The following is a 12,420-nucleotide window of genomic DNA, read 5'->3' on the forward strand; positions in this document are numbered from 1 at the left end:
GACCCAAAGTTCATGACCATAGGTGAAGGTACATAAATTAAACATAAATTCAGTGGTAAATCTCATGCTCATCTCATGCTCCCATCTTCCCTGAAACCGGAACTCCTCCACTTGAGGCAGGAGCTCTCCTGCAACCTGGAGGGAGCAAACCACCTTTCTCCGGTTGAGAACCATGGCCTTGGATTTGGAGGTGCTGATTCTCATCCCAGCCGCTTCACATTCGGCTGCAAACCTCCCCAGTACGCGCTGTAGGCCCTGGTTCAAAGAAGTCAAGAGGACAACATCATCTGCAAAAAGCAGAGATGAAACCCTGTGGTTCCCGAATCGGACACCCTCCGGCGTCTGGCTGCACCTAGAAATCCTGTCCATGAAAATAATGAACAGGACCGGTGACAAAGGGCAGCCCTGCCAGAGGCCAACATGCACTGGGAACAGGTCTGACTTACTGCTGGCGATACCAAACTCCTGCTTCAGGAGTACAGAGACGGCACAGCCCTTAGCAAAGAGCCCCGGACCCCATATTCCCGGAGCACCTCCCACAGAATGCCATGAGGAATGCGGTCAAATGCCTTCTCCAAGTCCAGAAAACACATGTGGACCAGTTGAGCAAACTCCCATGAACCCTCAAGCACCCTGCAGAGGGTATAGAGCTGGTCCAGTGTTCCACAACCGGGGTGAAAACCGCATTGTTCCTCCTGAATCTGAGGTTCAACTATCAGCTGAATTTTACCCTCCAGTACCCTGGAATACACTTTCCCAGGATGGCTCAGGAGTGTGATCCCTCTACAGTTGGAGCACACCCTCCAGTCCACCTTCTTAAAAAGAGGGACCACCACCCCGGTGTGCCACGCAATGCTGCAGAGGCGTGTCAACCAAGACAGCCCCACAACATCCAGAGACTTAAGGTACCCAGGACAGATCTCATCCACCCCTGATACTCTGCCACTGAGGAGCTTATGTTCTCATAGTCAGAGGTTTTGTCCAGGCTTTGGTTCGCGGTGGGCCTACATTTTTAAAATATAAACAATTAAAATATAAAACATAGTAAGATGGAAGGTGAGTATGTATGGTGTGTGACTTGCAATGCACCAGGGTTTGTGTCCTGTGAAAGACTTTCAATTAACATTCACCTTTTTAATAACTAACCATGATCCTTTCTGAACTTTAATTAAGTATTTTATTTGTCCCTCAGTTCAGTTTACATGAATAAACAAAAATGTGTCCCTAACCTTAACTACACTGTAGCTGTAAAAACTAATATTGGCATTCTTGTCTGGCAACACATTTATAGCAGTACTCACCAGTGATGTGGTAGCTGACTTGTCTATTAATGGCGGAGCTGTCATCATCTCTGGTGTTCAGTACTGCCACCACCTCACCTGGAGGGTCGCTCTCCTGAACTGAGCCAAAGTAGTGCTGCTCCAAGAACCTTGGCGGGTTGTCATTTATGTCTGAAACTGCTATGGTCACAGAAGTGGTACTGGAAAAAGACAGGGTCTCCCCAAGGTCTGACGCCACCACAGTGAATGTGTAGGATGGATTGGTCTCATGGTCCAGGTCCATACGTGTGGAAATCCAGCCTGTATTGCTGTCAATGATAAATGTGCCAGCCAATGTCTCCGAATCCCTTTCTGGTTGGATTAAAACCCCAAGACTGTATGTTACCTGACTATTGGCTCCTGAGTCTGGGTCTAATGCTCGGACTTGAAGGATTCTAGTTCCAGCTGACAGTCCCTCCATAATTGTGGCATCATAGGAGTTTGCCTCAAAGGCTGGTTTGTTATCATTTATATCTGACACTTTGACTTCAACATCAACAGAAGTCACAGAATCCAGTTTAGCCTGTTGTACAGTGGCAGTGACTTTGAAGTGGTATCTTTTGATCATCTCATGATCCAAGGGCTTATCAAGTTTGATCAAACCTGTATCCTTTTCCACCACAAATACACCATCTTGGTTGTTTTCTGCAGTCTTTCCATTAGCCAGGGCAAAGGTAGCAGAGAGTGAGGCATATCCAGGAGGAGCACTGAGGCACACTGTCCCTATTGCTGAACCTATGGGAGTATCCTCTGGCATGCTAAATAAATACTGTTGTTGGTCAAAAGAAGGAATAAAAGCATCTGGAGAAAGAACATGGATGTAGACAGACACTAGAGAGTGCCGAACTGGATTTCCTCCATCCATAGCCTTCACAAAAAAAGATAATACTGAGTTCCTCAGGTGGCTGAAGCTGCCTTTAGTCACCATCCAACCATTATCTGGGTCTATCTCCAAAATGTCTACCACAGGGACATGTGCCTCTCTGTAAATTGAATATATTACTTTGGCGTTGGTACCATCATCAGGATCATAAGCCTGAATCTGTGTAACCAAAAAACCTTCAGCCACATCAGATTTGACTGATGCTCGGTACTCTGTGGCATAGAAGCGAGGTGCATTATCATTATCATCCAACAGAGTAACGTGTACAGTAGTGTAAGAAACATAACCACCTGAGTCTTGGGCTGCCACTGTCAGAACAATGTCCTTATTGTCTGGGTCCTCACGATCAAGCTTTTCTACAGTGGTGATCAGACCACTTGCATCAATGCTAAATTGGTCTTTGCCCATATTATTAACAAAGGAATAAATGATGTAACCAAACACTCCAGGGTCTGCATCAGTTGCCTTAACCTGAAATTACAAAAGGTTAGTCAGTACAGACATGAAAGTTTTATGAAGTTATGTTATCAATGTTGGAAAATTACAGGAAAGAAAATAATCCAACAATTTCAGTGGTACTTACTTGTACAACTTTGGTTCCCACAGCAGAATTCTCTCGTAGCTCTACTTCATACATATTCTGTCCAAACACTGGACTGTGCAGGTTGGCTCCCAAGACCTTAACATGAACCTGTGCAGTGCTGGTGAACACCCCATCAGACACTGAAACATTGAGGCTGTAGACGGGCTCCATTCTTTGCTTAAGATGGCTGGACAGTGTGATGATTCCTGTCTTTTTGTCCATCACAAAGTTCATTCTTTCATTCCCTGATAGAATGCTGTACTCCAACTTGTCAAAATCCATGCTGTCAGCATCTGAGGCCTGGACACATGTTACAAAGTGACCTCTAGGTGCTAACTCATTCACGTATGCTTCATAGAGCAGCTGGTTAAAAACTGGAGGATTGTCGTTCATGTCATTCACCACAACTGTGACTGATACTTCAGTACTCAAAGGTGGGAACCCATTATCAGTGGCCCTGACAATAAAGTTATACTTCTGAACTAGTTCATGGTCTAGCATACGTGCTGTGAGAATTAATCCACTACTGCTATCAATGTGAAAGTAATCTGTGCTGTTATGTGCATCTGAGAAGATCTGATAGCGAACAACATTGTTCTTCTCTGAGTCTTTGTCAGTGGCCATAACTTGAAGTGCTGCTGTTCCAATCATGGCTGTTTCAGACAAAACAACCCTATAGGACATTTTGTGGAAGATAGGTGGGTTATCATTTACATCCTGGACAGTCAGATCTACATCAACCTCAGCATGGGCACCAGTCAGATAGTCTGTGGCTCTAATGGTCAGGTGGTAAGATGATGTTTCTTCATAGTCCAAAGAGTGTATGACACTTATAACTCCAGTATCAAAACCAACATCAAACTGAAGAGATGGATCTCCATCAACAATGGTGTAGATTATGTTTTGACCTTCCGGACTAGTGGCATTAATGCTGACTATAGGAGTGTGCACAGCGACATCCTCATTCACAGAGATAGAATAAAATGATTTGTCAAAGACGGGCATGGCTTTATTGACTACTGTGATTGGAAACTCTGTAGTAGATGATAGAGATGGATAACCACCGTCTCTGGCATATATGACCATCTGGTAGTCCACATTAGACAGGTCTGACTCAAAAGCCTTCTTGAGGATGAGACTGCCTGTCTGCCGATTAATCTCAAAGTGACCATGGTCATCCTTGAGGTAGTAAGACACCTCTCCATTAACACCTTTATCTCCATCTACTGCCATAACTCTGAAAATAGGTGATCCTGGCTCAGCTTCTACTTTAACGGCTGCATAATAAGGTAGTCCAACAAATACAGGGGCATTATCATTTACGTCCTCAATATGGACTCTAACCATAACTCTGACGACGTGCACATGATCGTGCTCCCTTCTTGCCTCGACAACCAGTTCATAGAACTCTTGCGCTTCACGGTCAAAGGGTATGCCTGTGGTTTGGATCACGCCAGAAGTTGGACGAATTCTGAAATATGTACCAGCATTCAACAAGTTGTACTTCAGTGGTTCATTGAGACGGTTTCCTACAGCATTGACAACAGCCACTTTGGTGATATTTGACACATTCTCTTGAATGGATGAAGAGTAAACGCTTTGGCTAAAGCTGAGCCCAGCGTCCAGAGCTTCTTGCACAAGAATGGTCACCAAAGCTGTGCTGGAGAATTTCCCATCTGAAACTTTGACACTAAAGCGAAAATGTTCTTTGGAGAAGTTATTGTGTTTGACAATTATGACCCCACTGGATGGTTTGATAGCAAAGTGCTCTAGTACTCCCTCAGTCACAGAGTAGGTGAGTTCTGTAGAGACATCTCTGTCAGGGTCTATGGCTGAAACCTGCAAAACCTCTACTCCCACATATGTGGGGAGCAGTAGGACTGTTTTATAGCTATTTTGGGTGAAGCAAGGTGGTGAATCATTTGTGTCAATCACCTGTATCGTGACTTCAGTTGGACTGTCTGCTGTCAATTGTGGCCTACCACTGTCCCTCACATGGACATGAAAGTGGAAGTTGGAAATGGTCTCATGGTCTATATTAGCAATAGTTCTGATGGAACCAGTTCCAGAGTCCACTGTGAAGAACATTTTTGCAGTGTCCTCAACAATCTGGTAGACCAACAGAGCATTTTGGTTGCGGTCAGCATCAGTGGCCTTGATTACTAGGGGTGAGTCATCTGAGTTCAAGACCACACTATTGACTGGTGCTGCCTCACTGATGCTGCCATGATAGTGAAGGTGCTGGAAAACTGGTGGGTTATCATTCTCATCCCTTACCTGGATTAAGAGAGTAGCATTGGAGGCCATGCCAGCCATGTTGACAGCCTGAACTATGAGGGTGTAAGATGCTGTGGTCTCATAATCTAGAGACTTCTGAGTTGTAATCACTCCACTGTACTGATTTATCTGAAAAACATGATTGGTATTGCCTTGCTTGATGTCATATGTGAGGGTTGACTGGCTGACTGCACTGACTGTGGCAACGGAGGTCCCCACTATCGCATTCTCTGTGATCTCAGCCTGGTACTCAGGCTGAGGGAACTTTGGGCCAGTGTTGTCAGAGAGAGTGACAGCAATACGCACTACAGTGGTGGTGGACAGGGGAGGGGAGCCACTGTCTGTAGCTCTGACAGTGAGAATATAATGGCCTATGCTGGACAAGTCCAGATCATGTGCAACAGTGATGATACCCAGAACTTGTTCAATATGGAATGTATCTCCATCGTTCCCTGTTGCAAAACACCCCCCCCCCAAAAAAAAAAAAAAAAAAATTAATATGACAATTTTTTAAGGGCAATTTCTTACAGGGTCTAAAAAAACTTGAACATAAAAAAGCAAATGTTGTAGGTGATACCTGCTTCAATGGAGTAGTGTAGCTCTGCATTCGCGCCTTTGTCTTTGTCCAGGGCAGTGACCTGGACCACAGCTGATCCCACTGCAGCTGACTCATAGACAAAGCCTTCATACAGAGCACTGGTGAAGATAGGTACATGGTCATTTATATCTTCCACCTCTATCAGCACACGAGCCAGGCTCTTTCTGTATGGAAACTCTTGGTCCTTCACCTGTGGACAATTCAAACAAAAACAAATGACAACAGCAAAAGTCATTGCTAAACAGTGAATTCAGGCAGAATGAGATCAAAGATTTGAGAATTGCCATTACCTCTCCTGCTGCTCTACATAGCAGACAGACAAGACACAGGACTACAAGTATAGCAAATTATTTCCCCTCTTTACTTTCAAAGAGCACCTGTTGTTCTGACCACTCAAGTTCCATAGCCTAACCATTAAGAGTGAAACAACCAAATACTGAAATCGGAAATTTCTTGATTTTATGACAGCCCTTTACTGACAGAAAATATTCCTTCATCTTGACAGTGGGCAATTTAGCGAGAGACTTTAAGTTAACCTTGGTTGAATGGTTCTTTTGGTTCTTCACATCTCCCAGTCATTTTGTCTAGTTATGTTTGATACTTCCTGTTTTATTTTGTTAATTGTTGTCTCTTTGTTGGCTATAGCTTTGCACTTCATGCCTCTGTCTGTTTTCCTACCATTATGACTGTTAGCCCAAATTTGTTTCAAGTGTTTCTTGTTACGGGCGGCACGGTGGTGCAGTGGTTAGCACTGTCGCCTCATAGCAAGAGGGTTCCAGGTTCGACTCCCGGTCTGGGCCCTTCTATGTGGAGTTTGCATGTTCTCCCTGTGCCTGCGTGGGTTTTCTGCGGGTTCTCCGGCTTCCTCCCACAATACCAAAAACATGCACATTAGGTTAATTGGCTACTCTAAATTGCCCCTAGGTGTGAGTGTGAGAGTGTGTGGTTGTCTGTCTTTGTGTGTTGGCCCTGCGATTGGCTAGCGACCAGTCCAGGGTGTACCCCGCCTCTCGCCCGTAGTCAGCTGGGATAGGCTCCAGCTCCCCCGCGACCCTGACGGATAAGCGGTATAGAAAATGGATGGATGGATGTTTCTTGTTACTTTCTGTGCATATATATCCCTGTCTAATCTTTGTCTCTTTGCCAGTTTGTTATGTTCCCTAGAGTTACAGCATTCTTCCCTGTGTTTTCTTGACTATTTGACCTAGCCTTTGCTCAACCCACTGGATGTGTTTGCTTCCACTGACTGCCTTTCTGTGTACCAAATCTCTGCCGTTGAATCAAAGAAGTTTAATTTAATCCAGTTCCCTGAGTTATGCGTTTGGGTCATGCACTTTGTGTCCTGCCAGTCTTAACATTATGTACACTACTGGAAGCTTCATAATAAATCTCTGCGCTTTCCAGGTCATGATTTGCTGTCATGATTTGAATGTATGATCAAAGTATATCAACATTAATACCTTAGACCCAATCAAGTAAGGTGTGTAATTGGTTGGGTCTTGTGAATATCCATGTATATCTGTAAGATATAATATTTAGCATGCAGTTGGGTTACAACTTGGAATATAATGTATATCCATTTATATCTGTAAGATATAATATTTAGCATGCAGTTGGGTTACAGCACTTTCAGTCTGATACACAAATTTCTTGATTGATTCAGTGCCTTGTGAACCAGACAGTTGCTATCAATTAGAGAATCTGCAGATTAGTCTTTTATAACAATGAGAAACAGTACTGACATGTTGAAATTTGGTTATTCAATTTTTCATATTTTCCATATGCTACAATTTTTTTCACAAGAATAATCATGCTAAAAATAAAATATAAATGAATTCTGCATTTCCTTTGATGAAATTACTCAGCTGAAAACATATTAAAACCAACCTGTAATCCCAAAGAGGTATGTACTGAGCCATGAATTTTGTGAAGCTCTTTTCTGCAACATGGCATCTAATTATAGTTAGCAGCTACAATTGCTTGTTGCTGTTTTTAGTCTGGAAAACTGTCAGCAGGATGAATGATCAGGAAGAGAGAATTCCCTCAAGACAAGACAAGATACATTCTAATGCAACAATGCCAGAAAACTGGACTCCATCACATTAATTTTGGATGTTTCTTTTTAATAATATAAGGTCATCTCATTCCTTAAATATTCAACCAATTGGTTCAAAATCTTCTTTTAAATCTTCTTTAAGTTTTTTCTCACCTGTTAAAATAACTGAGCATGAGATAACATGTTCACTAACCTTTAAATATTAAGTTGAATCAGCAATTATTCTTACACTTATTATTCTTACACTGGCAAACTGACTGAACTCAATACCACAATAATAATAACACATGGCAAGTTTTAATCATATATGTTTCTTTCAAGCTGCAAAAATGAAGATTCTCAGGAGAGTTTTTAACTCAACAGCAATTCATTTTGGGAAGTCTGTTACTATGTTTTATATTCCTCTTTATTTGGATTGAACTGATTGAACTCTGTACAATACATTTATCCAATTAATCATTTCAAGAGAACGAGAGAAAAAGTTAGAGGAACTCTTGTTTGAGTTCTGATTGAAAATAAACACTCAAAATTTTAAGTTTAATCAACTCAAAATAAATCTTGTATATTTACATTAAGCTAATGAGAAAAAATAATTGATTCCAATAAATTCTTGTATGATTTTTACAATGCAGTGAAAATTGGGGTGTTCAAAGAGTCACAAGTCTTAGCACAAGAACCTACATATACAGTAAGTCATCAATAGAGAGACTGACATAGACTTACAATAACGGTCAGGATGTGCTGGGCACAGGATTCGTGGTCCAGCCTCTGAGCAGTGTAGATGGTGCCCAGGGTGGGGTGGATGTGGAACAGACGCATGCTACTGGGGTCTATGGAGTTCTGCAGAGAGTAGGTCAACCGATGATGCTCATCACGGTCTGAAGCCCGAACCTGGACTACCTCAGTATCAGGAGGTGTGTCTTCAGAAATAGTGACATCATAAGTTGGTTGGGAGAAGATGGGAGCGTTGTCATTGTAGTCCATAACAGTGATGTGAACCTGGCACATTGACAAAGAGAAAGGAAGGAACTCATCAAGCAGAATACTGTAGCTCATCCAGCAGAGTAGCAGACATTTTGCTGATATGTTCACTCTTTCTTCACATTATATTTTAGCAATTGTAGATATGTTGAATCAAAATATTGATACACTACACACACAACAATACACAATACTAACATTAGTCATCAATAATTCATACAACATTACATTTACTTCAAAAGATATTTGCTAATGCAGGTTAGTAGTATATGAATGTAATTTTTAGGAGGGAGGGATTTGGAGTCAGTTCTCAGGAACCTCAGTTTGTCTCATGACTGACAACTTTTCAGAAATGCATTGGACAGACAGGTTGAGAGGATTACTAGACTATGTTTTTGATACTCTCATTCCAATGATAATGGCTGTTAGAAAATATGGTTAAGTGGATTCAGATGTTTCTGTACAGCAGCAGGGTATAATATTGTATGATAAAGCTTCTGCTTGGTCTCTCACTGCTGTTTATAAAAGCCCGGTTGGACCAGTTTCTTGCAGTGTCAGCAATTGAGTACTCAGGTGTTTCACCTATATGGGAACATCAAAGGCTGTTGTGGACAACTAACTTAAAGAAAAATTAGATCAAAATAAACGCATTTCAATGCTGCAATCATTGCATTAATTTGAAGAAACAAAATAAATAGTTCAACTTTGTGGAACTTAATGTATGACAACAACACTCACTTTACTCAACTGTTCCTCTTGTCACTGGATTCATCTAACAGAGCTCAGGTTGTACAGTGTTGAACACAGTTGAATGAGAGCACATTGCAGAAAAGTTATGGAGCTTGTTTGTGGTTTACTTGTGTTATGACTTAGGGAAAGTTCCTGAGTTACAGATGACTGGTGATAAAGACCAGCATGAGCCAAGAAACTACAGGAGGAGAGACAGAGACGGGCAGACAGAAGAGACAGAAAAGCAGGCAATGAAAGATAGGGAACATGGGCTGTAACGTTATGATGGAGCAAAGGGAAAATAGAGAAGAAGTCGGAGGACAGGTAAGAGGAGGGAAAACAAACTTTGTGTTAACATCAATGATGCTTGATGCTCAACCATAGTCAAAATTAATGGGCAAAATTAATGTTTCGTAGATGTCAAGTTTTTAACGTTAAGATACTGGCCATATTATCTGCCCAGAGAATTCACCAGAATCTTTTGTTGATGTGATGATGTTGTACCGGTCCGTGGGTCATTTGGTATCGGGTCGCACAGAAAGAATAAGAAACTTACATTATTTCCATTTTATTGATCATCTGAGTCTGAACGATGTTTTATGTTGAAAAATGAACAGATTCTCTCCACTACATCCGTCTATGATCACTCTTGACGCATGTCAAGACGCTTGTCTCGGTCACGTGATACGTTACTGCTAAAAATAAACCCACAAGCTAGCAAAATGAGTAAAAAAACAAACGTCTCTGGAAAGGGGAAAGGCCCTAGATGGGACAGTTTTGTTACAAAGAAACAGGCTCAGAGCTCCCACTGATTCAGCATTATGGTGTGTTGTATTTTTCATACACTATTGCGGTGTATATTAATTTGAAGGCATGTTTAAATGTTACCATAGCGACCAGAGAGCATTGAGAGCAGAGAGGATGTTACTAATGTTATGTTGTTGGCTGCTAATAAAGTTGCGAGTACACATTGGATTCACTTTTATTGCTATATTTTAAAAATACCCCAGTTTTTATGCTGGTCTATTTTATTTTGTTGTATTTGTATTTATCCGGTCCACCGTAAAGGCTGGTCCGAGAAAATACGGTCTGATATTTAACCCGTCCGTGGCGCAAAAACAGGTTGGGGCCCGCTGATCTAGACCATCAGAAGCTACAAAAGCAGTACCACTCACACCCTGTAATGCTCATCACATTTTATGCTCACTTTGAGGACATGTGGCTTCCAATTCAAACTGTCTGGGGTCTAGTCGTGAGGGAGTCCAACATCCAGTTTCAGAGTGTGTCACTCAGGTTTACCAATCAGTATCATGTACAGTATCATCAGTATCATATCACATCATCTCAGTGTAAAGGAGATGGCATTGCATACTGATGAAGGTCCAAACTGATGCTGTCTCTGATGTGCTGGAGAAAGAGTTTCTCAAAGCACTTCATCAGAATGGGGGTGACCACAGGGTAGTTGTATAGACTAGACACTACAGAAAGTTTGATAGACACTTGTTGTGACACTTAGTGATGACACCACCATCATCAGTTGGAATATAAACAATGATGAATGATCTCATATCAATAATATTACAGAAAGGTGAACAGAGTGCAATCTGCTGCTTAAGAAAGAGAACATCGGGTGAAAAGTTTATGTATAAACTTTATTAAGATAGAAATACAATAAAACTTTATAAATAAAGCTGAATTGAATTGAACTGAAAGAAAATACACATTTCACATCACAAGAATAAAAAAGCACAACAAAGAAGAATAATTGAATATAAATAACAACAATAAAATACAAGTCAAAATACACAAATCCTTCACACACACAGAACTAAAACCTGATCCTTCTGGTGACAACATCTCCCATCACTCTCATTCCAAGGAAAAAAGAAATCTGATGCCACCTAACTTGGCCCTCTGTGTACCAACTCGGTCCTTATGCTGTCTGTCAGAGGTGATGGCCTGTCGTCAGGGTCTGTTAAAAGAGGCTCTTCCCCTGTGGCAGTTGAACTTTGTGGGGGTTCAGGCATTTCTGTAGAACAGCACATTTGATTTGGCACATTATTCAGAGCACACAGCAGTGGAACAAAACATGGTTTTAAGAAATAGCAAAACTGGATTAATCACAACTAACAGGAAGAGAAATGCTACATTGCCCAAATTCTATTAACGTTATACTGTGTGTAAATGTGGGCAACGTCGGTCTTTTTAAGGCTAGCTTACTGCACGGAAAATTCTGACGGCCAAATACAATATAGTGCGATAACCAAATGGTCACAAAGCAATGACAGCAAAGGTACTGATAACTTCCAACTTACAACTAACTTATTAGCAAACAATCTAATGACCGCTAAACAATTAACGTAATTACAGTCATATAGTACAGAGGGAACATTAGCTACATACCTTTGTCTTTGGAGTGTTTCTCCTCTTCTTCTTTCCTTTTCTTTCCGAAATAAGCACCCGATAGCTTTGGCCTTTTTCTATCCAATATGTTTATTACCTGAATCGGAGTCGAATCGGGAATCAACAATCAATGCCAATGCCCTCTGACGTGACGGACAGCAGGGGTCAAGACTAAACCAATACATTGGTGGTGTACAGATTTTTGAATAGTAAGGCTATATTATTGACCTTCGCACAACCCACAGACGAAAAACAAGAGTGTATGGAATTTGAAATAGGCCTACAGTAGGCAACTATCTAGTGTTATGAATGAAATTTACTTTGAGTGCTTTTTGATTCCATAACTGTGGAGCAATTAGGAGGATCCCCTTTCCCCCTCCTCCTTATTCCAGTGGTTTGACCTCGGTGAGTGACCCTACCTCCACCCCCCACCCCCCTCTTGCAGAGCTACAGTAACTGCAGCGACGCACTCGCGAGGGCGTAATTACAACGCCAGGGGGCACCAATTATTAATTAATTATTTATGTATTTTTTAACTTTTTCTTTCGGTAGACGGGGCGAAGGTCCTCACATGCAAGAAAACACAGCTAC

General features: G+C 41.6%; 1 protein-coding gene across 8 annotated transcripts in view; it reads right to left on the reverse strand.

Annotated features, from left to right (window-relative positions):
* The window catches only part of fat3a (FAT atypical cadherin 3a), a 193,582-nt gene that overhangs the window by 68,529 nt on the left and 112,633 nt on the right, over positions 1-12,420 (reverse strand). For all 8 annotated transcript variants that reach the window (XM_046388057.1, XM_046388064.1, XM_046388062.1 and 5 more), the window contains 4 exons: positions 8,440-8,715; positions 5,640-5,850; positions 2,786-5,514; positions 1,302-2,673 (listed from right to left, as the gene is read on the reverse strand). In XM_046388057.1, the coding sequence (XP_046244013.1) occupies positions 1,302-2,673; positions 2,786-5,514; positions 5,640-5,850; positions 8,440-8,715 (4,588 nt within the window). The remainder of the gene's footprint in view (positions 1-1,301; positions 2,674-2,785; positions 5,515-5,639; positions 5,851-8,439; positions 8,716-12,420) is intronic.

The sequence above is a fragment of the Scatophagus argus genome, chromosome 5, assembly GCF_020382885.2.
Source record: "Scatophagus argus isolate fScaArg1 chromosome 5, fScaArg1.pri, whole genome shotgun sequence".
NCBI classification, from domain to species: domain Eukaryota; kingdom Metazoa; phylum Chordata; class Actinopteri; family Scatophagidae; genus Scatophagus; species Scatophagus argus.